The sequence below is a fragment of the Mangifera indica genome, chromosome 1, assembly GCF_011075055.1.
Source record: "Mangifera indica cultivar Alphonso chromosome 1, CATAS_Mindica_2.1, whole genome shotgun sequence".
Lineage (NCBI taxonomy): Eukaryota > Viridiplantae > Streptophyta > Magnoliopsida > Sapindales > Anacardiaceae > Mangifera > Mangifera indica.
Genome location: NC_058137.1, coordinates 27,605,977 through 27,633,463, shown reverse-complemented (window position 1 = coordinate 27,633,463; position 27,487 = coordinate 27,605,977). Strand labels below are relative to the sequence as shown.

Below are 27,487 nucleotides of genomic sequence, written 5' to 3'. Positions count from 1 at the left end.
ATATTATTTATTATTTATAATTTATTACTATTTTCTTGGATGGATGTATCCAAATAATTTGTTTATTAGATTTTAAAATCTTATTATGTCACGCTTAGATTTGTAAAATCGGGTCAACACTCTGACAGTTTCAAACTTATTACTGAGTTGTTGAAATCGATGTAAACTCTTGTCCATGTTGGATGTGAGTCAAATTTTTCAAAAGTTTGATTAAATTATGAATTGGTAACCCAATTGGCTTCTTCAATTGACAAAATTTATTATTTAATATTAATTGGTCCTATTATTTGTATAATGCAACAATTTTTACCTAAATGTGCAATTTAAATTTAGGCCAAAAGACTCACCCAAGGTTTAGTTTATTTCCAAATTTCGGTTTATAAAATTTTAAAAATTCAAATATTCATCAATTAATTATTAAAGTTAATAAAATTTGTTAATTTTAAAGGTAAAATCATCATTTAATCAGTAATATTAAAAAATATAAAAATTGATATTAATTTTTCCTTTAGTTTAGGATATTAATTTTTCCTTTAGTTTAAGATAGTAATAATTTTCTTAGGATTAAGTTTTCAAAAGTTATATTTTTTCTATAGAGTTTCAATTTTTTGGCAAAACCTCTCCCTTTTATGCAATCGACACCCTTCAACCCTCTCTCTCCTTTCTTTTGGACTCATCTTTGTCAAAGAAGATGAGTCTTCACTTAGATGTAGACAAATCGTCTTTGTTCAAACAAATCAATAAAAATGTAAAAATCATTTTCATGGATTTCAGACAAATTGTGATGGGAGAGAACGACTTTCAAGTTACCGAAGAGGGAAGAACATCGTCACAAGGATAAAGAGATCCGGAGAAGTTGACTATTTGTCAAAAAATTGTCTTTGAAAAACTAAAACCCTAAGGGAGAATGCAATTTTTTAAAGTTTAATTATATAAAGAAATTGTTAGTTTTTAGGATTTAGGGGTGAAAATAAGATAAAGTTTTATTTTTTTAGCATAATTAGTTAAATAACGATTTTACCCCTATAACTAATAGATTTTATTAACTTTAATAGTTTATGAGTGGATATTTAAGTTTTTGAAATTTTGTAAGTAATAGTTTAATAACAGACTAAACCTTTGGTGGAAATAAGTCTTTTAGCCTCAAATTTAAATATAAATTTTTATCAATAAAATTATAAATACTTATAACGAATAGTAATTTATATAATAATGATAATATGTTTTACATATACAGATGATATGTGATTGTGTGATTATATATTATATCATTCGTATATTTTATCATTAATTTAAAATCATATAGTCGTATCATAATACATAATCTGTATACTTTTATTATATATTAAAAATATATATATATAATTTTTTTAATATAATAAATATTTACTCTATCAGAATTAGATCCTATTTATATTAGTATTTCTTGAACAATTTTTAAAATGTGAGAAAATAAAAAAAGAAACATAGACCATATCTTTGTAAGGTTAAATCAAACCACATAAAACACATGCCAAATTTCAAAACCAGCTTGGACTTTTTGGGAGTGGCAAAATCTTCAATCGTTGCAAACAGTTATATGATCTACCATTTAGAGCCACTCTTTTTAGTCTTTGTCCTTATTTATCACTTTTCTTTGTCTAGTCGTCTCTCTGACGGCTTCGCAACTCGAACGCTTGTATAGTCTTCTTTGGCTTAAACTTCCTCAACTTTCGCTCTTATTTTCTCTGGAAAATTCTTGGTGACAAGGCAAGTTATTATGAATTTAGTCTTATTTGGTGAAGAAGAAGATTGGTGGGTATTTGTTGAAGAGTATTAAATAAATATACTTTGTAGCGGTGCTAGTTGTTTGAGTTTTGTTTGGTAACCGAGAAAACTACAAAAGAGTAAGTCTATGGAGGGCCATTTATTTTTGTTTAGTGAGGAGACCATTCTGTCTTTTTTCTTGTGTTTTATTGATATTCGAGGAAAGAACTTAAGGTGGTGGTTTTTTTCTTTTTCTTATGATTTGTGTTGTTTTGTTTCTGTACATTTTCTCGGCTGCCCAACGGAATGTTTTTCATTGCTTCAAGACTTTTCTCTTATCTACCCAGTTTCTAACATCATTTGTTGCTATCTTTTATCAAGTACTCTTTGTCTGTTTTATTCCAATATTCGTGTTATTGGTTGACGTGGTACAAATATTTACTAGAGATTCTGATTTTCCTTCTCTTTCCCAGCTTCGAAAGAGGAGATTTTTTCTTCAACCTATTGATTGAATTAAGTGCTAAAATCATCTGTTTTGTTCTGGTTCTATTCAGGGAAATCTTTTAACGATTGACTTATGGAAAGTGCTGGAAGTGATTCTTTTCTGAGGAACAGAAGGTTTGATAGTTTCTTCAACACAAGTTCTGAGTCTCAAGTGAAAGAACCTCTGAAAATTCCAGTGAAACAAGTTGAATATAGGTCAGGAGGCCCGCAAGCCAGTAATGAATGTGTTGATGGTGATGGTGATGATGATGGATGGTTTTGTGTGTTGATATCTTGGGTAAGAATTGTCACTTGTTTTGTGACAATGATGGTCACGACTTTCATCTGGGCACTAATTATGATTCTACTGTTGCCCTGGCCCTATGAGAGGATTAGGCAAGGCAATGTTTATGGACATGTTACTGGTAGATTATTGGTAAGTTAAAGTTTTTTTATTCTTTTTTCTAGGGTTTTAAGTTAAAGGTATTGAAATTTGTTGTGAGTTACTGTATGGTGCTATTACTTAACTAGACTTTGTTGTGCTTAGTCATATAGAGCTCTGTCAAAATTGTTGTCTTCTGCTCATCTAATTGGCTACTTTTTCTGCTTTGCTTTATTCTGGCCAAACATATGAATTCCTTTTGATAGGTTGGTGGGTCTGTATATCTAGAAAGTTCACTTAAATCTAAGACTAACCATAGTTCCAGAATTTACTATTGTCATTTAGAATTTATGTGGTTCTCACAAGAGTTTGTAATAAACAAGCTCATGGATGACCCAAGGAGAGGCTTTTTTTTATCTCTTGAAAGTTGGAAGTACTTTAAGTGTGAGAATTTGTTCTTGCAGATCATGCTAACTTACCAAAGCTTGGAACAGTTGCAGGTATAGTCTCAAGTGTATTTATGAAAAATAAAATGCTCGGATGGATTATTAAGAAACTGGTTTAGGAAGATAAAAAAAGTGTAGTGAATTAACTGTAGGGACAAATTTTCTTCAAGGTACCCATCTTTCAACCTGAAGCGAATTTATATGACAAATGTATGAGAGGCATATGGTGACATAATACAGTCCTTTGAGGAGCAGTTATGAAGTGATACAATTGCCTTGATAATAAGTTGGTAAAATGAAAATTAATTTTATGGTTGACAAGGGAATGTATTTATGCATTGTTTTTCTCATTGTAAATAATGGCAATGCAAGTGTTTGCTGACACTTTGTTGTTGATATGATTGTGTTCACTGTTCATGCTTTCTTGTCATAGGTTCCTTGTTTTTAACTTGAGGCTGATGCAGTTGCTTATTAGGTAATTGAAATTCTCAGCATATTGATTGCAGATGTGGATCTTAGGGAATCCAATCAAGATTGAAGGTGCTGACTACTCAAAAGAGAGGGCGATATACATCAGTAATCATGCATCTCCAATAGACATTTTCCTTGTAATGTGGTTGACTCCCACAGGCACTGTTGGCATTGCAAAGAAAGAGGTATTTTTCTTAATGTAAATGAGAGTTTATGTTTTTGAATGAACATTTCAAAGTGCCCCCTTTTATGAAAGATTGGAAAAATTGATTGAGAGTCTTAAATTTGATCAATGTATGAAAATTTCAACTTTGCATAGATCATATGGTACCCACTTTTTGGACAACTTTATGTTTTGGCCAGACATATCCGTTTAGATCGCGCCAAACCAACTGCAGCCATTCAGTCTATGAAAGAGGTAACCTTTTTTTTCTCCTCTGCATCATTTGTCAGCCATTTTTATTTTTGTATATTTCTAACCTGTGTTTGTTCTCCTGTTTAGGCGGCTTGTGCAATTGTTGAAAACAAACTCTCTTTGATCATTTTTCCTGAGGGTACAAGGTCCAAAAATGGACGACTTCTTCCGTTCAAAAAGGTAATACTATTGATATGTGTTGATTTTGATAGGTATATATACATCTAAGCAAATGCTGCAGTTGATATGGTCGTCTTTGGATGGCTAGGTTCATTTTATTCATAACAGTTATTCTCCGCAACCAACTGGAGGCAGATCTTTGATTTGATTAAAATATTAAAATTTAGTTTTCCACAGTTATAAGCATAATAGTAGATTGGAAAATGCCATAGTCATTGGAATTCTATAACTGCAAAACAATCAGTCAATTTATATGGTAGTTTTCTTACCTTGTTTATACGTTTTGCCAGAGGCATTTCCATTAAATTTGTTTCTCCAAACTTCCTTTCAGGGTTTTATTCATTTGGCACTGCAGTCCCGCCTCCCTATAGTTCCAATGGTCCTAACTGGTACCCATCGAGCGTGGAGGAAGGGCAGTTTACATGTTCGACCAGCGCCCATTACCGTAAGGTATCTTCCTCCAATAAGTACCGCTGATTGGACGGCTGACAAGATCGATGACTATATGACAATGCTCCATGACATGTACATCAAAAACCTTCCTGAGCCTCAAAAGCCTCTTGTATAGGATGGCTCCAAAACTTGCTACAATCCATAGGTCTGTTATCTCTATTGTTACTTTTTTCTCTCCTGAGATGATGCTCCATGTTAAAAGCAATAATAGTCATAGTCGAATAGATTATCAGCACTACCGATGTATCATACTGCCCATTCTCCTGCTGAAGTATCTCTTTGTTTGATGGCAAAGCTTTCATTCATTGTAATCAATCGAGGGTGGTTCTTATTTTCTGAGATTACTCTGAGATCTTCAAGACTTTGTTCTTTCTCTCTTGTTTACATTATTAGATCAATATTAAAAATTAAAAATTTTAAATTAGGCATGATGTTTGTTGAGGGAAAAACAGTTCAACTCTACCAGAAAAGGTTCACAGAACCATATAGATTTCTGCCATATGAAGACCAATTGTATTAAACCTAGACTGGACCAGCCTCTCTGACTGGTCTGACTGGGAACCGGTGATAAAATTTGGTCCCAATCATAACTAAAACTCGTTGAATTGGCTAAAAATGTTGCACTACAATTTAATTATTAGATTAGATTGATTCGACTATTATGTTAACGTTAATAAAAGTAAAACTAAAACCTATTTTGAAATTTTAATTATATCATATTAATATTGGCAATTCATCCAACTTGTTTGATTGATCATTTGATTGGGTGAAGCCCAATCTTGGACTAAAAACATCGGTGAAGACAAGTTAAGCAAGAGGAAAATAATAGATATTGAAACCATTGAAGTGTTTCGGTGTTTATTTATTCATCATTAACAAACAATTTGTACCATAGTTTGAATGGTATTATCTTTGTCAACTAGAAGTAGGGATGTCTCTATCTCTGTAAGGGATATCAATTCTCGTCTCTGTTATGGGGAGAAAAATAATTAATTATCTCCTCCTTGCAAAAAAAAATTTTTCTTCTCATTCTCTCTCCATTCTCACGGGGAAAAATCCCTTTTTCATATCTGCAAGAAAAAATTTCTTTCTTATATTCTCTAAACACAATATAATTATATTAAATAATAAAATTAAGTAAAATTAAAATCAATCTATCATTTCAAATGTCACAAAAACCTAAATAAATTTAAAAAACATAAATAATTTAAACTATAAATATATGTTAGTATTTTAAGTAAATATATTAATATAAAAAGAGAAGATAGGGAAGATATATATGTATCCCCGTCTTCGACTTGTCCCTAATTGTAGAGATTATTTTAATCTCTATCTCTATTTTTTTTTTCGTTTTTATCAGAAATCTCTTCTCTTTTAAGGTTAGAGTGAGTTAAGACCTATAAAATCTGATTAAAATTGTCATCTTTAACTAAAAGTGTGTGTATATATATATAAAAGAAGTGCCTATTTATAAGAATTTAAATTTCATATATTTTAAAAGAGATTTGAACCTTTTCGGGGAATTTAAACATTTTCTCATTAGTGAAGTTATTCTTAAGCTATTTTATAAGCATGTTAATGGTCAACCCTGCATAAAATCAATACATTATATTTGTAAAATAATTTTAAAAACACCACAAACTGAACTGTTCTTACCTTGCCTGCCAGCTGGCTCTACTCTCAAGACATCCAGTGGGGTCTACAAATCTACGTGTCACTATTCCAAATCATCCCATTACATATTTCCATTGCCAATACCACTAGGCTGTCTGCTGGCGTTACCGTTACGTGGCAATTTTCCATATGCCAGTTTTTGAAGTTTTATCTGGGCTTGAAAAGACCACCTCGTACGCTTCGCCAAAGAAGCCGAGACAATAAATCTTAGTAAAATCCCAAAAACAAAAACTGAAGATATTGTTTTTGACAGCAACAAAAAGTCCAGAGCTGTCATAAAGTATTTTCATAAAAGAAAAAGTTTTACTGGAAAAACACTACCCATAAGAAGGTAAGCAAAATCTGTTTCAAAACCCTAATTTTGCTCGAACTTTAACCTTCTTTTCTTTCTGGGTTTGTGCTATAGAAGCAAATGTTACTGATTTTGTGTAGAAAGTTACAAACTTTCTTGCAAAGCTTAGATTTTTATGCCTTCTGTTTCATGTTTCAGGTGTTTGTTTTGTCAAAATTGCTGCTTCAATGGTGTAGAGAGGTGGAGTGAAAGTGCTTACTCTTCTCTTTGTTGGAAAAAAGAATGATGAAATTGCTTGGTTTTGTTCTAAAGTTTTTTTTTTTAAATCACTGTTTTACTTGTTGTTACCATTGTTTTGTGACTTTAATTTTTTGTTTATTTTATGTTCAATTTCATTTGTGCTGGCTACAGCTTTTCTTTTTGGTAGACTTTAGTTGTACTTTCTCTCTGTCACTTTGCATGCTGTGAGTTTTGTGACGGTTCAGTAAGCATGTTGTATTATAAGTTAGATTTTTTCTTTTTTGCAATTATTGGAAAAAGAGTTTTGTGAAATATGTTTTTATATGGGTAATAGCTTTGTAGCTTGGCTTTCCTTTAACAGATCTCTGTAGATGCTATCTGGTAAGCATGGCTGCTCAAGGAGAATTTTTGGAGGCAGAAACTTGCCTAGTGTAGTAATGATAGCAATTGAGCTTCCTTTTGATTGAGTTGCTTTATTTTGGTTTTACATTTAGTGGAATTTTTGTATTATGTTTCAAAACACCACAGCTTATTTTGTATGATAATTACACTTCATAAGATTTCATATATGATTTGTTTGCTTGATTATAGTTAGCTAATTGTGATTATTACCACTACTTCTGGCCCAAATTGTAGTCCTGGGCAATTGCTAGACATAAATTAAATTATTGAATTTAAAAATATTGTGGTAAAATTCTTATTGATTATCATAAGTTCCTTGAACTATGATATTTAAGATCTAATACACTAAATGTAAATCAAGGCACAGAGGGAGTACTTATTTTATATTTCTTTTTTGGGATCAGATCATGAATTATTTTTTGCTAATTTAATCTTGAGATTACTTTCTAGATGTGAAATAAATGATGTGAATCACGCAACTTAAGCTCAGAATGCTGAGTTGTGGTTGCATAAGGGTGGGTTGCTCTCTTCAGGCTCTCGCCTGAAGCTCCAAATTTAGGTTTACTGAGATTTAATTCTTGTTCACCTTGCTATCATTAAAACTTTGATCCACATTCCCTAATAGGAGACCAAAATCTTGTTGCGGGGCACAGCTCAAACTTCACATGTAATCAGTTGCGAAGTTCCTTGTTATAGTTTTCTTCAAGCATTGATGCTTATTGTTTGAAATGTAATGCTTTGAAAAATATGCCCTTATTTTAATGATGACATATGTGGGGATGCCAATCGTGAAGTTTCCCGTGGAAAGGGGGATTCCAGATCTATAGGCAAGCGTTAGACTTATGTTTTACTCACATTTTCCAGTAGACTTTATGTTTCCTTTGGTGAACTATCTCTGCCACCCATCAATCTTTGTAATGAATTCAGGCAGCTGTAGAATTCCTAAGAAGGCATAGACTACAATCTTTTTTGATAGTAGAAGTACTATGGGAATACGGCACAGAATATTAATGTTTTAAAGACATGGAATCTTTTCCAGATATTTCATTCTAAATTGAAAATATTTTACCAAATGCCTCTCCTACATTATCTTCATTTTTCCCCTTCAAACCTGAGTAGATAATGTAATTTTTTTTTGTCTAGTAAACAAGTCTTAGTTTCACAGGTAACCCTTTGGTGCCTTACTGACTTTAGTGTTGCTTTTGTCAGTACCGAGTTGATTCCAAAATTATCAATATCTCCAAAATAAAAAGCCTTTGTTCTATGACTCTGTTCATAGTCGTCTATGTCAGTGGGCTTAATAGTTTTTGGGTTGATTGCTTGTAAATGTTAATCTTATTCTATTACATTTTGGAATTTCCTCCATGAAATAAATCTAACTTAATTGGCTTGGAGGGATTGACTCTTCAAAAATATTTCTATTGAGGCATTTTTTGTTTTATTATTATTATTTTTTGCTGCGTAATACTTAGCTATAAGAATGATAAAGAGGTTTATGGGTTTATCTAATTAATTAAACTTGAAGGTTTAAAAATAAAATTATTTTTATGGTAAGGCATCAAATTTTTTCACTTCTGCGTTGTCAAACGCAATTTAGAATTCTTGAATATGAATCATCATGATTTAATAGCTAACTTTGACAGATTGTTCAATCTTTGATTAAATCTCAGTTTTACGGGTACGGATATGAAATCTAATGATTCTGTATCGTATACGGTAATGAATCGGTTGTCTTAAAAGCTAGTAGTATGCAGCATACTAGCTAGGAAGTCACTACTATATCATATCTGTACCAGACATTAATTCACTTTGGATACTCCTTGATACGTATCAGAATTCATTAAATTGCAATATTGCTTTGTCTCATATTAGGGTAGCTCGATCTACATTGTTTACTCGCCCATGCATATGCACATGTGTGTTTATAGCTGTATAGCATTATGATTACATAATGGGTTTTAATGATGTGGTTGCTTCTATAGACAATTAATTTTTTTCTTTGCTGCAGGGGGAAAACCATATAAAATCCTGAGCAAAAGGCAAGATCCTATTACTATAAATACTGAGAATGGACCAAGATAATCCAGGGACTAACCCTGATAATTCAGCAAAGTTTCCCATAAAGCGTCAACGTGGTCGTCCAAAAAAGTTTTCTAGACTTAATTATGAGGAGAATGCTGTTAGAAGGGATCAGAATTTAAATCGGAGGGAGAATGCTGATAAACCTCGTGGATTCGCAAATGTCAATGGTAATCATTCCCATCAAGTAGATTCAAACAGTGATCTGAATGATGTAATGGTGGGTCAAGTGGTTCATGGTGTTATTGAGGCAGCTTTTGATGCTGGATATCTGCTGGCTGTTAAGGTTGGCAACACTGAAACCACTTTGAGGGGTGTTGTTTTTAAGCCTGGACACTATGTTCCTGTTTCAGCAGACAATGATGTGGCTCCTAATGTACATATGGTCAGAAGAAATCAGATTCCATTCCCAGCAGATAATCACAACCATTCCCGTGGCTATAACTCTCGATCCAGGGAGAGGAGTGAGCAGCATGTCAATTCTTCTAGAATTGGAACTATCAATACGGGGGCCCCAAAAAGCAGTCAGACAAGTTTTGCGGCAGTCCAAACTTCTCAACCAGTGATCCCAAGGAAAAACATAACACCTGTTGTCCTTCAGCCTGTTAATTTGTCAAATGGGGGAAGGGTTGCCTGCCAGCCAACTTCAGTTGCAACCCAAGCTCCTTGTCCAGAAGTCTCTAAAGGCAAGCAGGTCATGGAAACTGTGCATCCTTCAAATGGATCAACACCTTCCAACCAGGTGAAAACAGCTGAAAGCCAGCCTGTTCAAGCTCAAAATTACCACCAGGTGGTGCTAAACCAACCTTCAGTAGAAGTATTGCATGAGGCAGAAACCAAATCGATGAAAATGCCTGACATGCCTTTTGAAAAACTGGTAGAAGTCATTCAGCAAATCCAATCACCTTCACAGTCAGAAAAGGCTCAAACTGGGAATGTGAAGGATGAAACTGTTAACACAGACCAGGCTCTCTCTATTGAACCCCTGCAAGCTGTACAGCCTAATCCTACAGCTCAATCAGCATTTCTTTCTAAACCTTTTGACATCTTCACAACTGGCAAAATGACTGAGCTGTTGCAGGTAAATTATAGCTTAAACTGGAAATTAATTGCCTTTTAGTTTATCTTCTGTCAGCCAGTAAATTTGAGGCAGATAATTATAGAACTGATATCCAACACTTTCAGGCTGTGCAGGATAACACGATGGAGAACCAAGTGCATCAAGCTGAAGAGCTTACCACAGGTTCTGAACTGAATTTAGATAATCTCAAGAGCCCCGAAGCTGAAATTTGAGAGTAAGAAAATGTTCATTCCTAGAATGATTCAGGGGCTTGAGTGTCTGATTTATCCAGTCTTGCCCCAGGCCTTCAACTAAGAACCTTGTCCTGGCATTTTATGTTTTTCCTCACATGAATTTCTGGGCCATGGAATGTACCGATTCTGTGTAAGGTTTGTGCATCTTAAAATAGGTAGGTAATTCTCTGGAGAAAGTTATAATTCAGAATAGTTGAAGACCACAGAGGATCTATTTTCGGCTGAACCTAATATTTGTGCATTTTATTTCATGATCTTACAAAAGATTTAGCTTTGTGTAAAACTTTACCCTTAATTTTGCAGGGCTGTGTTCTTAATTTTGGCATCTTGTTGTATACCTTAAGATTCTGATCATGTTTGCTGCACACATCAATGGCTGTTGTCTTAGTTCTCGTCTTTACTTATGGCAGGTTGTTCACCAAGGAAGCAAATTTAATTTTTTCCAGCCCTTATTATAATCTCTGTAGTGGGTTGATATGTGAATATGATTAAGAATGACATAAATTCATAACAATTTAACTGGAGGACATTGTAAGCCAAACTATTGCAGCGATCTTCATTTCAAAATTGTAGATGCTACTATTCTTTGTAGCTACAGCTGTTTAACTGGCAATTCCCAAGTAATCTCCCTAAAACTTTCCCCACCAGGTAAGAAGAGAAATGAGACAAAGGAGCAATCTTCTCTCCTTAGTCCCAATCAACGCTTCAGTACAGCCAGAAAAAAAAATTTGCAGTCCCTTGTACATAAAGAATAAAGTTAAAAAAAAAAAAAAATCCTATTTTGGACGCCCTTAAAACAAACACAATAACCCAAAAATTTTTATTGGCAAAAAAAAAAAATTTGTGTTGTGATAACCGAAAAAGAAAAAGAAAAGGTATTTTCATGGAAATTTGGTGCTGTAGAGACCATTTGATCCTGGCACTGGAATTGGGCGGTTGGCAGGGATTGGAGGTTGCAGAACTGGAATGTGGGTATGATTTGGCACTGCAAAAGGTTGCAATCCACCGGCCACAAGAGGGGAGGGAACACACAATTGCAGTGCTTGGCCTGCTGCAGTTCCTGCAATCATTAAAAAACTGCTTGAGCCAAAAATGCTAGACTTCAAAGCAAGGTCATTAGAGTATAAAAATTAATTCAACTGCAGATATGTTTAACAGCAAACACCAGTACACATTCCAAACAACATGCATATTTTCTAACGAATTAATTTTTAGATGTTATAACAATATTCATCATTTTGCACTTGTTTATACCTTGGTGCTTCGGAAATGGGACCTGATGTGGTGTCAATGCAGGTCGAACAGGTGCTTGTGAGATGGCTGCCATACCCTGAACAAAATCCTTCCAAAATGAAATAAAATGTGGTTAGCCAGTCACAGAAATTCATGGTGATATAAATCACATAGAACTCAGGGAAGGACTTCTATAAAAGAATGAAGAGATTGAAATGCAATGAGTGGTCAAACCATCCACCAGAAGAAAAAAAGGAGACAAGAACTCTGAGACAGTAAATCCAGTATATCCCTCCATGCCAAGAATTACAAAAAGCAGAGGAGAAGACAAAGTAATATAATTAGAACTTTCAAACTAAGAGCATCTAAAATTAATGAATATAATTGGAACTCTCAAACATCTGAGAATTTAAACCATGCAGTTCTATCATATTGCCGGCATTGCATCTTACATTGGAAACTGGCTGCATATAAAGAAGCTGTCCCCCTAATCTTCCAACCATAACCTAAGAGAGAGAGAGAGAGAGATAAATAAGTATCATTCATAAGTAGATAATATCTAAATGTCCCCCTATATAGTAACAGAAACTCAAAAAACAAGAAACAAATTGCAACAAAGAAGGCAGATGAAATCCTCCCAACTACTCACTCTTTGTGAATTTGAATGTACATAAGCAGGTCCAGCCTGAACAGGAAACTGACCCGCATATCTAATTGGTTGCGTCCGGGTTCCAACATGTCCAACGAGCTATGGGCAGAAAGGAACTCAGTCAATAAATTGCACAATCTATACATACACATACATTGCAAACACTGCCAACCTAGGTACAATGACATAACAAATGATGTATGATGCTACAAGCTAATTCCACATAGACATGTTTCTGTTAGTAATTCATATTGGGAGTCCCAGAAAAAAAGAAACTTGCAAGTGAAAACCTATTTGATGCAAGAACAAATTCTTAACATAGGCAAAGCAAGTAACCATTCTAAGTAAAGCATGTCCATTTCATAACTGTAATTGTAGTATGCAATAGTACTACTAAGTACATTGTTCAAGCACCTCAACAAAGTTGGCTTTTGGCACCCTCAAAGATTGCATGTGGACAGTTATAGTTATGCTTGTTGCAATATAAATACAAAGAAAATGTAAACATAAGTACATAACAAAGTCTGATAGTACGCACAGGTTGGGAAAATTGAGCAGCACTGCCACCATTTCCAACTGCCAAGTTACCATATGGTACAAACTTAGCAGGCACTGATGAATGAGACACATAAGGACCCATTCCAACTTCTGACTGCGCAGCAGCAACAGGTATAAAAGAAGAGTTGCTCGGGATGTAAGGTGTACTTGCAGCCACTGGTGCTGCAGTAGTAGCTGATGATGAATTTGTAAATGATGGTGAGAAGATCTTTGCTCCTGGATTGAGCTTAAATTCCTAAAACAAAGAGGTATGCCTAAAAAATAAGCAAATAAAAACCTAAAAATAGAAATAATATCAGAAAGATTATCCTTCCCAATACATAACCTACCTTGGAGACTTTACCGGACTGTGAACTTTGTGGAGGGACCATTTCCGTTGATGATGCTGATGTAACATCAGCAGCTGGATTCAATGAAGTCAAAACATTTGAATAAGCAACATCTGAAGAAGTATCAGATAAAGTGGGCCTTTCACAACATTGATTAACCAGTTTGTCACATGCATAAGCAGGGTCATGTGATACACCATTATGCTGTTTGAGTGTCATCTTTGAATGGTCTCCCTCAGCAGGTATCACTTGAGCATGAGACGGTTCCACTGTGGATAAGTATTAAACAATTATGATAAAATTAATCAGACGATGGCAAGTGCTTATGCTTAACACCAATAAGCAATGATTACATGGTCAAAAAAACTCAAAGATAAGTTAGAGTTCTTGACTGTGTTGAATTTTGTAATAAGAAGCTAACAATATGGTGGTCCGAACCCCACTGCCAATGAAACACTTGGAACTTCTACTTAAAATAATTTTGGATGATGTCAAAGATAACCAAGGATATCAAACTCACAGTTTGAAACTGACCCTTGAACTTCATCAGCCTGCAGAACACAATCATAATCAATAAGTAAATATAGCATCAAAAACTACAGGACCAAATAATTTCCACTAAAACAAACCAATAAAAAGAATCAGCTGGAATTGACATACATTCTCCTTGTCAAGATCAAGCACCCAAGTGGGAGCATACTGAGCCTGTCTGTCAGAAAAACAAATGACAGGATACTCAGGGTGGGAAAGAAATATAAACATAAAGGATTTAATGAGATACGGCACAAAGCCTACCAATCTGTCTATTTCCAGCAAAGATATGGCTACTTGTTTTGTAGAATAATTGTGGAAAGAACTTCAAGCATAACTGAAAATTGGTTGATGTTTTATCCAAAGCTAAGACCCAAAATTGTTCAGGGAAACCAAAATACCAATTGCAAGAGATAGAATTGAAATAAGCAGAAAGTTGATCAATCATACCTCTCATTAACAGTGTCACAAGAAGCTTCTTCACCCTGCATTGAGGGGGAAGGTAAAAAAATGAACAACACTTCTTAAAAAAATTTCTCATCTTTGTTTTCCACTTTTATTTTGAAATTATGACAACTTGGTTGTGCTAGACCTTCTAGATCAATGTTTTTATAATCAATAATACTACATGCACAACTTTGAATACAACTTTGTGCATAAACAATGATGTGTCACTATGTGATTGAGTGTTGTTTTATCTTTAATTTTTAACTATCCAATCACATAATGACATATCATTGTTTGTGCACAAAAGTTGTGTGCATAGCAATACTCTTTTATAATTGGATGCTTATAATAGGAAGCATAGCTTTCTGTTGAAGAAATATCATGCTTGACTTACATTTACTTACATATATATGTAAAACAAGACAAAATTTTAAAGCCTCTTCCAAGACTAGACCAAAAATTAGTTAAACATATATCTGTTTGTGAATGTAAGTGTTTGTGAAGAATATAGAGATGTATAGCAGCCACCTTTGCCACATTTATCCCATCTTCTTTTGCATTATCAACTTCTATGGCATTCCTCACATTATTCAATGGCAATCTTTTCCTTTCATCATCCACCTCACCTTTGGTGGGCACATCACCATGGAGAAAACCATTCTCGTAGCCACCTGAGTTCCTGCTTACATAGTTAAAGATATTAGTACACAATGCATCTGAACTTTATTTTTCTGATAGGCACAACCAGCTTCCTAAAATACATCAAAATAACTCTATTTAGCAATTGCAACCTTTGCCCTCATGTAAGTATCTATTCAGGCAATTTTGTTACAGAGCACCCAATCTCACGAGAATTGCATGAAAATGAAGTGAAGCTTTTACCTTTTTTGATTAGGCTGTTTATTCATGTCAGATCTATAAGATTTATTTGCCTCACTTATTTGATCCTCAGAAGAGGAAACTGTCCCTGTAAAAACTTCTAGATTCTCACCAGCAAAACTACCAGCAACGCCATCAGGAGGAAGCTGAACTCCCTGTGCACAAAATCCCACATATATGTTAGGCAAATTGTACGAAAGTAAAACTGAACAAATAACAAGAATTTTAAATATATCAGAAAAAAAAGGAGGAAAAGAATAGCGATTTATACCCTTGCAACAACTTGCACAAGATCGCCCGACAGAATTACAAGTGTTTCCACTACAGCCCCATTTGCTACATTTGCATTACTTTTTCCCCTTCTAGTCATTTTTGCTTTCTTCAAGACAATGCCTTGACCAACCACAAACTAATTCAGTAAAACTCTCTCAACATTCTACGTAAGAAAAAGAATTAATGCCATATGAAAACATTACTCCAAGACAAATCTATGCTCCAATAGTTTAATTTTTGGTTTCTAAAACGAGAAAAAACTTAGTTGGACCATGTCAGGATCATTACATTAGCAAATTTTATCTTCTCAGTTCCTCTTGTATGGCAAATGTGCATAATAAAAAGGAAAAACAAATATTAAAAAAATAAAAAATTTAAAGGAAAATCATAAATACTATTGACATAAATAAACAAAAACTCAAAATCAAATCCGATCACAACCATTTATAACAAGATCACCACTAACACATAGAACCCAAAGCCGGATACATTTCCCCATAAAATGCAAATCCCAGATACAATTTCACAAAACAAAAAAAATTCCCAGAACCAATTCGAAAAAATGAAAAACAAGGCACAAAACTAACACAAACTTCAACTTAGAATAAAAGAAACAAAAAAGGGAAAATACCGTAGTCCTTTTCAACAGAAGCAGTGTAGAAGATTCCAGAGTAAACAGAACCGTCCTTTACGTGGACTTCGACAGGGAGGCCAATGATACACATCGTGGCAAAAATCAGGGCTTCACTCAACGAAGAAGAGTTATTGGTTTCGTGTTCTGTTCTGTTCTTGTACCCCATCTCTGTTTTTTTATATATATTTTTTTATTTCTCCCTCCCTTTGCTTCTTAGAGATTGAATAGAAGCGTTTGCGTTATAAAAGTGTTTCCTTTCGCAGAGACGTTTGCGTTGTATCGAAGGAGAGATCTGAGAAGTGGAGACGGTACGAGGAAGAAAGAGGGTACGTCTCAATGTCTTTATTCCAAGCTTATTTTCCGAGGTATCTTCCCCTAAAAATTCACAAATTTTAAATTAATGTATTTGCACCCCCTTGTACTTTGTCTTAAGTGGTGGGATCAACATGTATTTTTACATTTATTTTGAAGAAGTCTAAGAGAAAACATTGTTGAAGAAGAAATTAAAAATACAAAAAAATTATGAGAGAAAATAAAATTATTGACAACCATTTTAAGCTGAATTGGGACTCTTCCTATTCAGATTCGAGTTTTTCAAATCGAGATCAAATTGATTTGTTTCATACCCGCTCTTATTATATTTGACCATAAGACTATGAAAGTGTCGTTAAACTTGTCACATATAAGTTACATTAACAAAGATTTAGGTGTAACTTTCTGATTTTACTGGACCTTTTAAACTAAAGCTAAAGATTAGCAGTCAAAATACGTCACCAAGGTTATTTTCTGATTTTACATGTTTCTTCTTTATTAAAAACTTAGGAGAAGGTTATTTTCATCTAAGTCCCCAAGGTTTCAGAAACTAAATACGTCCTTTTTATTGCAAGCTTTAGGAGGCTTCTAATGGAAGGATCAAGATGAATAAAATTAATAATAAAATAGAGTAATTGAAGGGCACCCAATTGATCATAAAATTAATTGATCTAATGATGGATTAATTATTAATTAATTTCATATTATTTTTAAATATAAAATTTAGATGTAAATTTGGAAATTATTACTTACCATAAAAAAATTGGAAATTATTTCCCATATCATAAACAGAAATACTTAATATAGTTATTGCTATTATTATTATTTATAGTAAAAATATTTATTATTTAAATATTATTTTTATTTTATTTAATTTATAATTTTAATTATTTATAAATACACATAATAATGGTTATTTTAAGGAAAAAAAACGTTATTACATGCCTAATAAGTTGGGCCGGGTAAGGCCTGGCTTGGTCCAATCTGATACCCGAACAACCATACCAATGACAGCCGATGCACCCTATCCCAAAACTAACCTATAAGTTCCCTCCACGTGTCCTCGAGCTTTTCACCTATAAATAAGCGGCACGATTTCTATGATTTTCCCTTTAAAACATAACCCTCGCTTCTAGGGCTCACTCTCGCGTATTCGGATCTCAAACTAAATATTTTTTAGTTTAATTCTTTTTTTTCCTCAACGATGATGCAGCAGCCTCCTCCAGTACCGTCGCAGGTGATGCCGCCACCGACCTCCGATCAGAGCGGCCAGTACCAGCAGCAGCAGTGGATGACTTACCAGCAGCATCCGCAGCAATACCCGCCAGTTACGCCTCCTGCTGGATGGACGCCGCAGCCAGTCCCGCCGCCTAGTCAGCAGATGCAGTACGCCATCCCGCCTGATACGGCTACCGACGGGATCCGGTCGTTGTGGATCGGAGACCTGCAGCAGTGGATGGATGAAAATTATCTCGTCAGCATCTTCGCTAATACCGGGGAGGTATATACGCTTATAATAATGTATTAAAATATTTATATTTTATGGTTGCTATACCGAAATGTAATCAAATTAGTAGTGAATCGTCATCCGTTGTTTAAGATTTAGAAGATCTTCTTTTCTTGCTTGTTACTTGATTGCCAAATTTATCTCCTTTTAGATGATTTGTTTGTGCTTTTGAATAAGACTTACAAAGTATTTGCAAGTATTGTGTTTAAGTATGTTGATTGCAGTTAGTTGACATGAGAGGTTTAGCTTGTAGTTGAATAGTGGTTGTTAAATTAATGTTGATGGGCTTTCTTGTATTATATGATTCATACTTGTTTTCTTACTAATGTGTTTGTTTGTTTGCTTATAGGTGATTTCTGCAAAGGTTATCCGCAACAGGCAAACAAATTTTCCCGAGGGTTATGGATTCATTGAGTTTGCTAGTCATGCTGCTGCGGAGAGGGTTTTGCAGTCTTATAATGGTACACAGATGCCAAGCAGTGAGCAAAATTTCCGACTAAACTGGGCAACTTATGGAGCTGGTGAGAGGCGCTCTGACGAGAGTCCTGATTACACGATTTTTGTTGGGGATTTGGCTGCTGATGTTACTGACTACATGTTACAAGAAACATTTAGAGCTGTCTATCCATCTTTAAAGGGTGCTAAAGTTGTCACTGATAGGACAACTGGACGTACTAAGGGCTATGGGTTTGTGAGGTTTGGTGATGAAAATGAACAGCTGCGTGCCATGACTGAAATGAATGGAGTGCTCTGTTCTACTAGACCCATGCGGATTGGGCCTGCAGCTACCAAGAAACCTGTCAGTAGCCAGCAATATCAGAAGGGTATGTGTTGCAGTTGGTATTATGATTGCTGATTTGCTGTAGTTCTGCAGTAAAGCTGTTTGATTTTTGCTATGATTTGTTTATGTGTTTTTCCTCTCGTTCATCTTTTACATTATAAAGTAATTAGGTTATTTGTAGTGGTCAGTTGAATGTTTGTTGGTTATGTGTAAACTTTTTCAAGGTGAATTTGTCAAACAGTGTTCTAGATTCACGTTCTTTCAGTTAAGCACCTGGAGAATGCGGAATTTACGAAGTCATTTCCTTCCAATAATTGCCTTTGTAAACTTGGGATCATTTAATTCAATTGAAACATGCAAAAACTTATATAAAACTCATGTTGTCTTAAAGCAGGACATCAAGAGGCTCCATTATGGGGGGCCTGGAACTGATTTCGGATGAAATGATACCACTTTAATGCGTGGCCTCATTTTAGGTCAGTTATTTTGTTTACGTCATCAGCTTCTTCGGTTTCGCGTGGCATTTATTGTGCTACATTCGTAATTTCTTTTTTCCAGTTCCTCGTACCAGTTATGTTCTTTTTCCGAAGTCAATATTGTTCTTTTCCTTAGTTCTTTATTTATACAGAAAAACTGTTGTTTATTTCTTGTGGAACATTTTCCTTTGCGGTTACATTTTCTTTTCACTTTTTGGTCCATTTGTAAAATGTGCTTTTTGTATTAGAAAGAACCCGGATTTATTTTTGTGCTTGGTCAATTAACACAAAGCTATCTGGAAGCCTAATGGGTATTGGATAGTGTTGCTTGCATGTTAATCTGCGTTGCTCTGTATTCTTTTATAGATCTTGTATCATTTCTGGTTTAACTGTGCTTCCTTTTTATTCTTTTGTTCTCCTTTGCTACTTTTGTTGCTTTTGAGAGCATTTCCAGCCACACCAAACAACTCAGGCTGTAACATTTTCAATTCCTTAGCTTATGTGTGGTTGCTTCTTTTACCCCTACAAATGCATAGTTGACCCAATTTTCAGTTCAAGCTTGAAATCACTGTTCATCTGAATCTTAGTTGTGTTTCTGAAAGTTATTACTGCTTTTCTTTTTAATTTTATTTTTTAAAGCGCTGTGTATTCTGAAGCAGTTAAATTTTAGGTGTTTAATATGCCTATATCATCCTTATAACTTTTTGGAAGTGTTTTACATTGGTTTTGGACTTTCCGATGTACAACTTGTGTATCACATGTTATAAATTGTTTGTGGAAGCCCAAGATCATATCATTTAAATACATAGTTTGCAGTAATCCCCCCGTTTGTTGATTGTTTGTGATGGTTACTCATGGTCTTTGGTTTTTTATTATTTTATTTATTAATATTATTTACTATTTGTAATTGACTTATGTCATAGCAATCAGGTTTGGTTTTTTTGCCTGTTAATAAACATTATGGCTTGTCAATTTGGTAATTGGTGTGGGAGTGTAATTGTCCCAAATTTTCTTTACCAACTGTAATCGAAATTTTTGTCATGTTCAATTGTTTTTAGTGTGACAGACCATTAATATGCCTAGGTGTGAAGGCCTGTGGGAGAGAAATCAGTTTGAACTTTAATATTTTTATTGTTTTGACGTGTTTGTCATTTGCAGCTACCTATCAGAATTCTCAGGGAAACCCGGGCGAGAGTGATCCAAATAATACAACAGTGCGTCATTTTTCTTCATGTTGGTCCCTTTGTCTTGTCAATATTCGACTGACTAGTCACCTTGAATGCAGATATTTGTTGGAGGCTTGGATCCTAGTGTTACAGATGACATTTTGAGAACAGTTTTTGGTCAATATGGCGAGTTAGTTCATGTGAAAATTCCATCAGGCAAGCGATGTGGTTTTGTACAGTTTGCTAATAGGTAAACAGTGAGCTACTTCAAATTGTGTTTTTTTCCCCTTACATTCAATATTGTTTTCTTGCTTGATTTTGATGTTGCCTATGATGATCTTAAGAGCTTGTGCGGAGCAAGCCTTGTCGATGTTGAATGGAACCCAATTAGGAGGACAGAACATTCGACTTTCATGGGGACGTAGTCCCTCAAACAAACAGGTTGCATTACCACACCATATTTTTTATCAATCTTTTCTTGAGCACATTTTCCTGTCGTCTGTCAAATTGATAGTGTGCATCAATACATTAACTTAGGATCAGCCTGATCAAGCCCAATGGAATGGTGGATACTATGGATATGCACAAGGATATGAGGCATATGGATATGCGCCTCCTCCCCAGGACCCCAACATATACTATGGTGGCTATCCTGGATATGGAAATTTCCAGCAGCCAGGGGCATACCAACAACCACAGCAGGTGAGTTGCATGGCTGTGATTGATAGCTTATTTTCTAATTATATAGTGAATTTTGGGGGGATTATTATATTGATTTTCTTATTATGCTTGTGGATTGTGCAGTGATGAGTTCATGCTAAGATGTTGAAGTTGGTGTTGCTGTGATCAGATAATTTTAGGAAGGGATGTGCGAGCTGTGTTTGGAGTTAGAATATGATTTTCTATTTTTCTTTTCTTTTTATCTTTTGTTTGAAGTGGGTGTTTGAGCACAGAGGGGCATAGAGATCATAGAAGGGCATTTATTGATGAGATAATATGGTGCAGCTGCTACATTGCTTTTGATGCTATTTGTGTAACATTTTCTATATTTCAATTTTTCTTATTGTGATGTGTTTTCTAACAACATGGGAGTTTTTATAACGTGTTATCGCATTTGCTTTTGTGTTTACATTTGTTTCCTTTTTTGGTCAACATGTTTGTGACCTTAAGGCCATGAGTTTGATAGTTTCTTCTATCTGGACGTTTAAAAAAGATGTATTCATTATTAACTCAAATCGTGGTGATTATACATTTCACACCTCCATCATAACAACAAGAAACAGATAAGCTAAAAAGGGGGGAAAGCGCTAAAATAAATCAGAGAGTGTGGGGAGCTTGATCTCCCCCTTCCTGGAGATGGGAATAGTGAAGTCTCCAATGATAGGAAGATCAATGGTGAGACCCAACTCCACCTCATAGTCAATGTCCCAGTCTGCACCAATGTCCCTTGCCAAGCTCACCAGTATACTGTAGGGCACCTTCATTGGCACCTCCAGCATCGTCTTGTCACTTGCTTTCAGTGATCCAGGGTCCGGCAGTGTTCCCGAAACTATCACTCTGAACATATAAAAAAGAAAGAATATTAACATATTTCATATCCTCTTAAGGAAAGTGAAGAAATGAAATGAAGGTGATGGGTTGAGAAGAACTGAAGAAACCTGCCAGCACTTTTGAAGGTATAGGAGATTTCACAGATGGGAAGAGAATGGCTATATGGGTTATCCACGTTGACCTTAGCGGTATACTCAACACATTCACGACTAACGTTCTTCAAATCAACGTCTTCAAGGGTGGCCTCTGGCTTCTTTACATCGGCCAACTTCTCCGCCACAAAGTTCTTGGCTTTGTCCAACAACTGCGCCATTGGGAGAGAAGAAGATACGGGGTAAGAACCTCTTGTTGTAGTGCTTATATAGAAGGCAGCCGATGGTTGTTGACACGTGTGAAGATCGAAGTGTTTTGATGAAGACGCGTGTGGATCTACGTGTTGACGTCGTGGGGGTTTCCGTGGGTTAAGATCTGATTGATGGCGGTGTGAGTGAGGATGACGAAATAGCAGTGGCTTTCCATGCTTGAAGATTCAACTGCAAATGGGTGCATGTGCTTGTGTCCATATCATATTCAATGCAGCTCCATCCAATGCTCCGTTGATATTGGAGATCAACCGTCATGATATTATAATAAAAAAACACAAGCGAAAACATAAATTTCTTGGAGATGCGGGGCATCGATCCCGTACCTCTCGCATGCTAAGCGAGCGCTCTACCATCTGAGCTACATCCCCCTCTTTGATAATGCTTTGGTATATCTAAAACTGTTTTATAAGTACTCCGTGCTTGGGCATGCTATGCCCAAGCAACAAAGCATGTTGTAGATAATTACATTTTATAGTGGCTACTTACTTTACTTAGTAGACAACTTAACCATTAGAGAGTTTAGAGTAAATAAATCTCTTACAGTGAAATATAATATTAATCTCTTTTTTTTTTTTTTTGCAGATATTAATCAGTATACTCTTTGTTAAGTGAACATCTAATTTAGGTTGAGTTAGACTCAATTCAAGAAAATCCTTGTTTGAATTTTGCTTGGCTTGAACCTGAATTAAGCATTTTCAATCCAAGCTGCAAGCAAGGTTTGTTTTAGTTCAGATCAAATACACCTTAAACATATCTTTTTCTTTAGGATTGGCTCTAGACAAAAGGGAGTGAACTTGGAAGTTGAGAAACCCAACCGAGATATTGACAAGTGTAACCTTACTCACAAGCTGATTCAAACCAAGCAAAACCCAACAAAAACAAACTCATTTTTAAAAACAAGTCCAACCCATGAATCTCGCTTGCATAAGCTTGATCTATTCTTGTTCAATCCGAGATAAAACCAGTTTAGATCAAAATCTAGTAAGGGTTTTGTTTGAAGAGAGCTCATAATGTTCTCTTTGCCATGTGTAAAGAATACTTACTAATCAAAATTGTAACTTAATTTGAATATGGATTCATGTAAACAAAAGAGACAAAAAAGTTGCCAGCCTAAACATATCTGAACACTCAATATTCTACAACTAATACCGAAGCTCGTAAGTCACAACATGTTATGGCAGCAAAATTTTCACAGCAAAAAACTTGTACAAGCTGAGAGACGTAGCACGTATATATCTTATGAGTGCATTGAGTTCAACAATTTAAGAGCCAGTGCCTCTTGCTCTTCCAGAGTAATAGAATCAGCTTTGGAATCTTTGCTAGTCTTATTTGTTTTGCACTCACCATTTTCATTGTCACTATCATTATCACTTCCACTATCATAGTATATCTTTGACCTTTTCCTTCTTCCATGCTCCATTTCTTCTTCTGACCTAGAGGGATTATCCTCATCCTCTTCTTCCACGTCCCCCTTCTTCCACTTCATTTTCTCCTTGACTCGTTTCTCTCTACGACGCTGGCGATCAAGAAGCTTGTCTTCCTTGTCTGCATGCTTCATATCTTCTCTTAACTTCCGATAGTACTCGGATTTTTGGTCTGTGAAACATGGAACATAAGGTGCATCAAGATTAACGAGATTTCAGGAGAGGGACAAGAGTTTTGCTCTTATCACATTTCCAATTACAATCAGTCAGTTTCAAACGCTGATTGCCTTTTCATCCAACAAATTTTCTTGTGATCATTCAAGTTCAGTTATACCTTAAAAATAAGATTAGTAACACACACCAAAATTGCTAAACATACCTGGATCAAGCGGGAAATTGCTACTATTGGGGTCTGCCACTATCGCAAGTGGAGGTAGTGTTTTGCCTTCTTCATCAAAGACAACCCTGGTGCCCACAGGTCTATGGATGTTTATCTTCAACTTCTTTTTCTTCAAAATCCTAGTTGCTGGACTGAAAGACAAGAATACCAACTCAAATTACATAACAAAGGTGAAAGAGTGAGATTTAGGGTTCACTATGACTGATTCAATGAATTAAACAATTGCATTTATAATGGAAAAAAATTCTAGCTGGAGATAGTATATCAAATCATATATATTTTGGTTGGAAAGATACGCCATTCTGAGATAAGAATTAGCTGTCCAGCCCACCAGCACTTTTTGCAAGGCCATCTTTATCTTTAATTCATAAAAAAATAATTTCTAGGAAAGAAGCATACATAACGTCTTCTATCAAGCTAGCTTTCCCCTCATACTGGTTATCCTTCATTAGAACAATATCTCTGTCCACCTTCTCTTCCTTCGAATCATCAACAAGCAGATCCTCCTTAGGAATTGCTGAGGCATCCTCTTCCCCCTCATTATTTTCTAATTCAAGAACTGAGGGTTTTCCAGGCAGCTTTTTCCCTTTAATCTTCTGGTTCAAAAATCGGATTTTTGGGGTCATAGGAAGACCCAATGAGGCTGAAAATTCATCGATAGAAAGTTTCATCACATCGAAAACCTCTTTATCCTTTTGAATGTGAATTGACCGCAAATATGTGATGAAGGCCCTTTGTGCCAGATGCTGCATATCAGGATACTTGACAAGTAAGGCCGACAACAAGCCAGAAACTGGCTGCAGCCTTTTTGTGTTTGCCTAAAAAGAACATTAATACCACAAAATCAGAGTACAAAAGGTCACACATATATGTTCATGTGACATGATGAATTAAAAATTCAAGCCATCAATTGCAAGGCTATGGTCTAGCCAGGTTGCTTAACCATCCAAATAGTAACAGGAAAAAAACATATGAATCAATGGACCAACCTTTGTAAACTGTATGGGTATTTTTGCTTCTCGCAACTTTTCAAGCATTTTCATCTCTGAAGGCATTAGAAATAAGACTGACCTCCCACCAGAATTATAGCGGGCCGTTCGGCCAACTCGGTGTATGTAGGATGCAACATCTTCTGGACAATCCACCTAAAAGAAAAGGAAAAGAAAATAAGAAATGATCTAAGACAAATTTAAGGAAACTATGATATTTAATATATATCTTAAAACAGACGTTGCTCCCTTGAATAGCTAAATATCTCACCTGGACAACCCAGTCAACTGCCTTATTAAAATCAAGACCTCTTGAGGCCACATCTGTGGAGAAAAGAACTGAACGCTTCTCACAGAACTGGGAATATATTCCCATTCTTCTCTGCTGCTTCATCCTACCATGAAGACACTTCAAAGGTATCCCAGGACGCAATTTCTTAAAAGCTTCAAAGACAAATTTTACCTAGTAAAGTGTAATATTCTCCATTATCATCATCATCAAAGATAAGATTATGAAAAAAAGAGAGATGAAAGGGGAACAATTAATAATTTAAAAGAGAACAAAATGAAGGACATAACATGAAATAGAAGTTACAAGTCCTCATACTAACTGATAAATTCAAGCAACAATTAGGGGCCAAAGTACAGCAACTCATGTTGTCTATGTTCATCAATATGACAATCAAATTACCTTAACCAAGTCTATATTTGTAAACAAAAATGAATGACATCAAATTACCTGTTTGCAGCTTGAAAGAAACACAAGAATCTTTGAATTAAGGTGTGCCTTTATGAAACTCCACAACATGTCTAGCTTTTGGTCAAGGGGAACGATCATTGCAGTCTGCTGCAAGTGATTAGGAGTAGCTGTCACAGACTCCTCATGCACACTGAGATACTCAGGGTCTTTTAAACTCAGTCTTGCAAGATCCTGAACAGACTTTGTTTGAGTAGCTGAGAAAAGAAAAGTCTGTCTGTGTCTTGGAAGCTGTGAGACAATTGCATTTAAAGTCTTCTTGAAGCCAACATCAAGAATACGATCTGCCTCATCAAGCACCAAAACCTGTTTCCTGGCCAGAAAGTTCCAACCAGATCAGCAGACAAACAGATGGAAAATTAACTCTGAGCCTGAGTAATAGCATCTATATTGAGGTTAAGAAAGTAGCGAGTGGCAAGTGAGTGACATGGCACAAGGGATGACAACAACAACTACATGCAGAAGAGAACTGAAAATGCTTTGAAAAATTCAACCAGAGTACACAGAAGTAAAATTAGACAAATCTAGACTCTAGAACTGAACATCAGAATGAGATCACCACGGCAAATCTAAATTGTTAGACACAATCTGTCGAGAAATGACTACTAGAAAGGAAAAAAATCTTCAGGACCAATAACAAAAGGAAAGAACATAATTTTGACCTGAAGCTGTGAACATTCAAAGTTTGGTGTTTCATCCATGTGCTGAAGGAGCCGCCCAGGGGTGCAAACCAAAACGTTCAGCTCATTTACACGCTCCTTCTCTGTATCAACATCTTTGCGACCACCAATTAGGAGCCCAGCACTGAAATTATGGTACTTGCCAACAGCTTTCAATACATCAAAAAGCTGATCAGCTAATTCCCTGGTGGGAGATATTATGATACTGCCTACACCATCCTCGGGACCCCATCTCTCTCTATACAACTTCTCCAAAACCTGAAATAAGCAACAAAGTATAGCACTGGCTAAGTTCCTTTCCATGATTAACCAAACGAATTACTTTTCATAATTCACAAATAAAAATTAACTTTACCCCTCGAAAATATGAAAGGTTAACCATTTGAACACTATCTATCAATACACCAACCACAGAAACCATAACCCAAAAATAATTTTAAAAAAAAGTAAATTTCGAGTACCCTGCAAAAAAATCACTTACTGGAATTACAAAAGCTAAAGTTTTTCCGGACCCAGTTTTGGCTGCCCCCAAAATATCTCTCCCACACAATGAATGAGACAAAGCAGCCCTTTGTATATCAGTCATTTTCACAAAGCCGGCTTCTTTTAGTCCATTTTTCGTATTCCTTGATATGGGCAATTGATCGAATCTCGTGGCCCCCACATACGAGGAGAACTCACCTACACCAATACGCCCGACGGGTGCTTTCTTATTCATCGGCGGAAAGGATAGAGGATTGGTGCCGGAGTCCGGCTTCTGAGAGTCGATCCATGAGTTCAGGGTTTCGATTTCTTCTACTTCGTTCATGCGAAGCGTCTTGCGGTTTGCTTTTTGCTTAGGTTTCTTCATATTTGGAGCGGTGAATGAATGTGTGAGTGGCGATTGTTTGGAGGATTTGCGAGAAGAAAAGGTGACGGAGAGAGAGTGTTAGGGTTAGGGTTTAAGGATTTTATCAGAATTTGTTAAAT

General features: G+C 35.5%; 6 protein-coding genes across 15 annotated transcripts; 3 read left to right on the top strand and 3 right to left on the bottom strand.

Moving 5' to 3' along the window:
- The first annotated feature begins 1,610 nt into the window (after positions 1 to 1,610).
- LOC123216605 (1-acyl-sn-glycerol-3-phosphate acyltransferase-like) lies at positions 1,611 to 4,920 on the top strand. Of its 5 annotated transcripts, none has more exons than XM_044637088.1 (7): positions 1,611 to 1,749; positions 2,301 to 2,665; positions 3,076 to 3,111; positions 3,564 to 3,713; positions 3,848 to 3,946; positions 4,031 to 4,123; positions 4,455 to 4,920. In XM_044637088.1, the coding sequence occupies exons 2-7, from the start codon at positions 2,324 to 2,326 to the stop codon at positions 4,689 to 4,691; spliced, it is 957 nt and encodes a 318-aa protein (XP_044493023.1). In that variant the 5' UTR covers positions 1,611 to 1,749; positions 2,301 to 2,323; the 3' UTR covers positions 4,692 to 4,920. The 5 variants fall into 5 exon arrangements, with proteins under 5 accessions (XP_044493023.1, XP_044493015.1, XP_044493046.1 ...); XM_044637080.1 differs by having other exon boundaries at positions 1,629 to 1,886; XM_044637103.1 differs by lacking the exon at positions 1,611 to 1,749 and adding an exon at positions 1,962 to 1,980.
- Positions 4,921 to 6,403: 1,483 nt separating this feature from the next.
- Positions 6,404 to 10,931, top strand: LOC123219889. Of its 3 annotated transcripts, none has more exons than XM_044641846.1 (4): positions 6,404 to 6,581; positions 6,741 to 6,782; positions 9,193 to 10,344; positions 10,449 to 10,931. In XM_044641846.1, exons 3-4 carry the CDS (start codon positions 9,253 to 9,255, stop codon positions 10,554 to 10,556), a joined length of 1,200 nt encoding a protein of 399 aa, XP_044497781.1. In that variant the 5' UTR covers positions 6,404 to 6,581; positions 6,741 to 6,782; positions 9,193 to 9,252; the 3' UTR covers positions 10,557 to 10,931. The 3 variants fall into 3 exon arrangements, with proteins under 3 accessions (XP_044497781.1, XP_044497790.1, XP_044497797.1); XM_044641855.1 differs by having other exon boundaries at positions 6,741 to 6,793; XM_044641862.1 differs by lacking the exon at positions 6,741 to 6,782.
- A 178-nt stretch (positions 10,932 to 11,109) lies between these two features.
- Positions 11,110 to 16,478, bottom strand: LOC123219881 (polyadenylate-binding protein-interacting protein 4-like). The gene is made up of 13 exons (XM_044641835.1): positions 16,108 to 16,478; positions 15,475 to 15,596; positions 15,207 to 15,358; positions 14,853 to 15,003; positions 14,328 to 14,362; positions 14,007 to 14,055; positions 13,867 to 13,897; positions 13,347 to 13,615; positions 12,998 to 13,252; positions 12,460 to 12,558; positions 12,263 to 12,316; positions 11,832 to 11,919; positions 11,110 to 11,637 (listed from the first exon to the last, which is right to left on the bottom strand). The coding sequence occupies exons 1-13, from the start codon at positions 16,274 to 16,276 to the stop codon at positions 11,459 to 11,461; spliced, it is 1,653 nt and encodes a 550-aa protein (XP_044497770.1). The 5' UTR covers positions 16,277 to 16,478; the 3' UTR covers positions 11,110 to 11,458.
- A 1,046-nt stretch (positions 16,479 to 17,524) lies between these two features.
- Positions 17,525 to 21,481, top strand: LOC123220209 (polyadenylate-binding protein RBP45C-like). Of its 4 annotated transcripts, none has more exons than XR_006503002.1 (7): positions 17,525 to 17,923; positions 18,279 to 18,753; positions 19,105 to 19,186; positions 20,345 to 20,400; positions 20,472 to 20,602; positions 20,697 to 20,793; positions 20,890 to 20,943. XR_006503002.1 is itself a non-coding variant. In XM_044642288.1 (7 exons), the coding sequence occupies exons 1-7, from the start codon at positions 17,627 to 17,629 to the stop codon at positions 21,157 to 21,159; spliced, it is 1,218 nt and encodes a 405-aa protein (XP_044498223.1). In that variant the 5' UTR covers positions 17,526 to 17,626; the 3' UTR covers positions 21,160 to 21,481. The 4 variants fall into 4 exon arrangements, 3 of the variants coding, with proteins under 3 accessions (XP_044498223.1, XP_044498215.1, XP_044498231.1); XM_044642288.1 differs by lacking the exon at positions 19,105 to 19,186 and adding an exon at positions 21,157 to 21,481 and having other exon boundaries at positions 17,526 to 17,923; positions 20,896 to 21,054; XM_044642280.1 differs by lacking the exon at positions 19,105 to 19,186 and adding an exon at positions 21,157 to 21,481 and having other exon boundaries at positions 17,526 to 17,923; positions 20,890 to 21,054.
- A 68-nt stretch (positions 21,482 to 21,549) lies between these two features.
- On the bottom strand, positions 21,550 to 22,323 carry LOC123220227 (late embryogenesis abundant protein Lea14-A-like). The gene is made up of 2 exons (XM_044642311.1): positions 22,011 to 22,323; positions 21,550 to 21,909 (listed from the first exon to the last, which is right to left on the bottom strand). Exons 1-2 carry the CDS (start codon positions 22,214 to 22,216, stop codon positions 21,660 to 21,662), a joined length of 456 nt encoding a protein of 151 aa, XP_044498246.1. The 5' UTR covers positions 22,217 to 22,323; the 3' UTR covers positions 21,550 to 21,659.
- A 984-nt stretch (positions 22,324 to 23,307) lies between these two features.
- On the bottom strand, positions 23,308 to 27,478 carry LOC123225494 (DEAD-box ATP-dependent RNA helicase 32). The gene is made up of 8 exons (XM_044649464.1): positions 27,000 to 27,478; positions 26,501 to 26,776; positions 25,821 to 26,144; positions 25,353 to 25,544; positions 25,082 to 25,237; positions 24,492 to 24,910; positions 24,072 to 24,223; positions 23,308 to 23,864 (listed from the first exon to the last, which is right to left on the bottom strand). Exons 1-8 carry the CDS (start codon positions 27,366 to 27,368, stop codon positions 23,506 to 23,508), a joined length of 2,247 nt encoding a protein of 748 aa, XP_044505399.1. The 5' UTR covers positions 27,369 to 27,478; the 3' UTR covers positions 23,308 to 23,505.
- Positions 27,479 to 27,487: the final 9 nt, after the last annotated feature.

Excerpts from the sequence above, each read along its gene's own strand:
- LOC123216605 (XM_044637088.1), top strand. The coding sequence starts at position 2,324 with ATGGAAAGTGCTGGAAGTGATTCTTTTCTGAGGAACAGAAGGTTTGAT. Across the intron at positions 2,666-3,075 it reads ATGTTACTGGTAGATTATTG|ATCATGCTAACTTACCAAAG; the intron begins GTAAGTTAAAGT and ends TTGTTCTTGCAG. Across the intron at positions 3,714-3,847 it reads TTGGCATTGCAAAGAAAGAG|ATCATATGGTACCCACTTTT; the intron begins GTATTTTTCTTA and ends AACTTTGCATAG.
- LOC123219889 (XM_044641862.1), top strand. The coding sequence starts at position 9,253 with ATGGACCAAGATAATCCAGGGACTAACCCTGATAATTCAGCAAAGTTT. Across the intron at positions 10,345-10,448 it reads AAATGACTGAGCTGTTGCAG|GCTGTGCAGGATAACACGAT; the intron begins GTAAATTATAGC and ends CAACACTTTCAG.
- LOC123219881 (XM_044641835.1), bottom strand. The coding sequence starts at position 16,276 with ATGGGGTACAAGAACAGAACAGAACACGAAACCAATAACTCTTCTTCG. Across the intron at positions 15,359-15,474 it reads TTGTGCAAGTTGTTGCAAGG|GGAGTTCAGCTTCCTCCTGA; the intron begins GTATAAATCGCT and ends TTTTGTGCACAG. Across the intron at positions 13,253-13,346 it reads AGTCCGGTAAAGTCTCCAAG|GAATTTAAGCTCAATCCAGG; the intron begins GTAGGTTATGTA and ends TCTTTGTTTTAG.
- LOC123220209 (XM_044642280.1), top strand. The coding sequence starts at position 17,627 with ATGATGCAGCAGCCTCCTCCAGTACCGTCGCAGGTGATGCCGCCACCG. Across the intron at positions 17,924-18,278 it reads TCTTCGCTAATACCGGGGAG|GTGATTTCTGCAAAGGTTAT; the intron begins GTATATACGCTT and ends GTTTGCTTATAG. Across the intron at positions 18,754-20,344 it reads TAGCCAGCAATATCAGAAGG|CTACCTATCAGAATTCTCAG; the intron begins GTATGTGTTGCA and ends TGTCATTTGCAG.
- LOC123220227 (XM_044642311.1), bottom strand. The coding sequence starts at position 22,216 with ATGGCGCAGTTGTTGGACAAAGCCAAGAACTTTGTGGCGGAGAAGTTG. Across the intron at positions 21,910-22,010 it reads ACCTTCAAAAGTGCTGGCAG|AGTGATAGTTTCGGGAACAC; the intron begins GTTTCTTCAGTT and ends TTATATGTTCAG.
- LOC123225494 (XM_044649464.1), bottom strand. The coding sequence starts at position 27,368 with ATGAAGAAACCTAAGCAAAAAGCAAACCGCAAGACGCTTCGCATGAAC. Across the intron at positions 24,911-25,081 it reads TACCCATACAGTTTACAAAG|GCAAACACAAAAAGGCTGCA; the intron begins GTTGGTCCATTG and ends TGTTCTTTTTAG. Across the intron at positions 23,865-24,071 it reads CAATTTCCCGCTTGATCCAG|ACCAAAAATCCGAGTACTAT; the intron begins GTATGTTTAGCA and ends CATGTTTCACAG.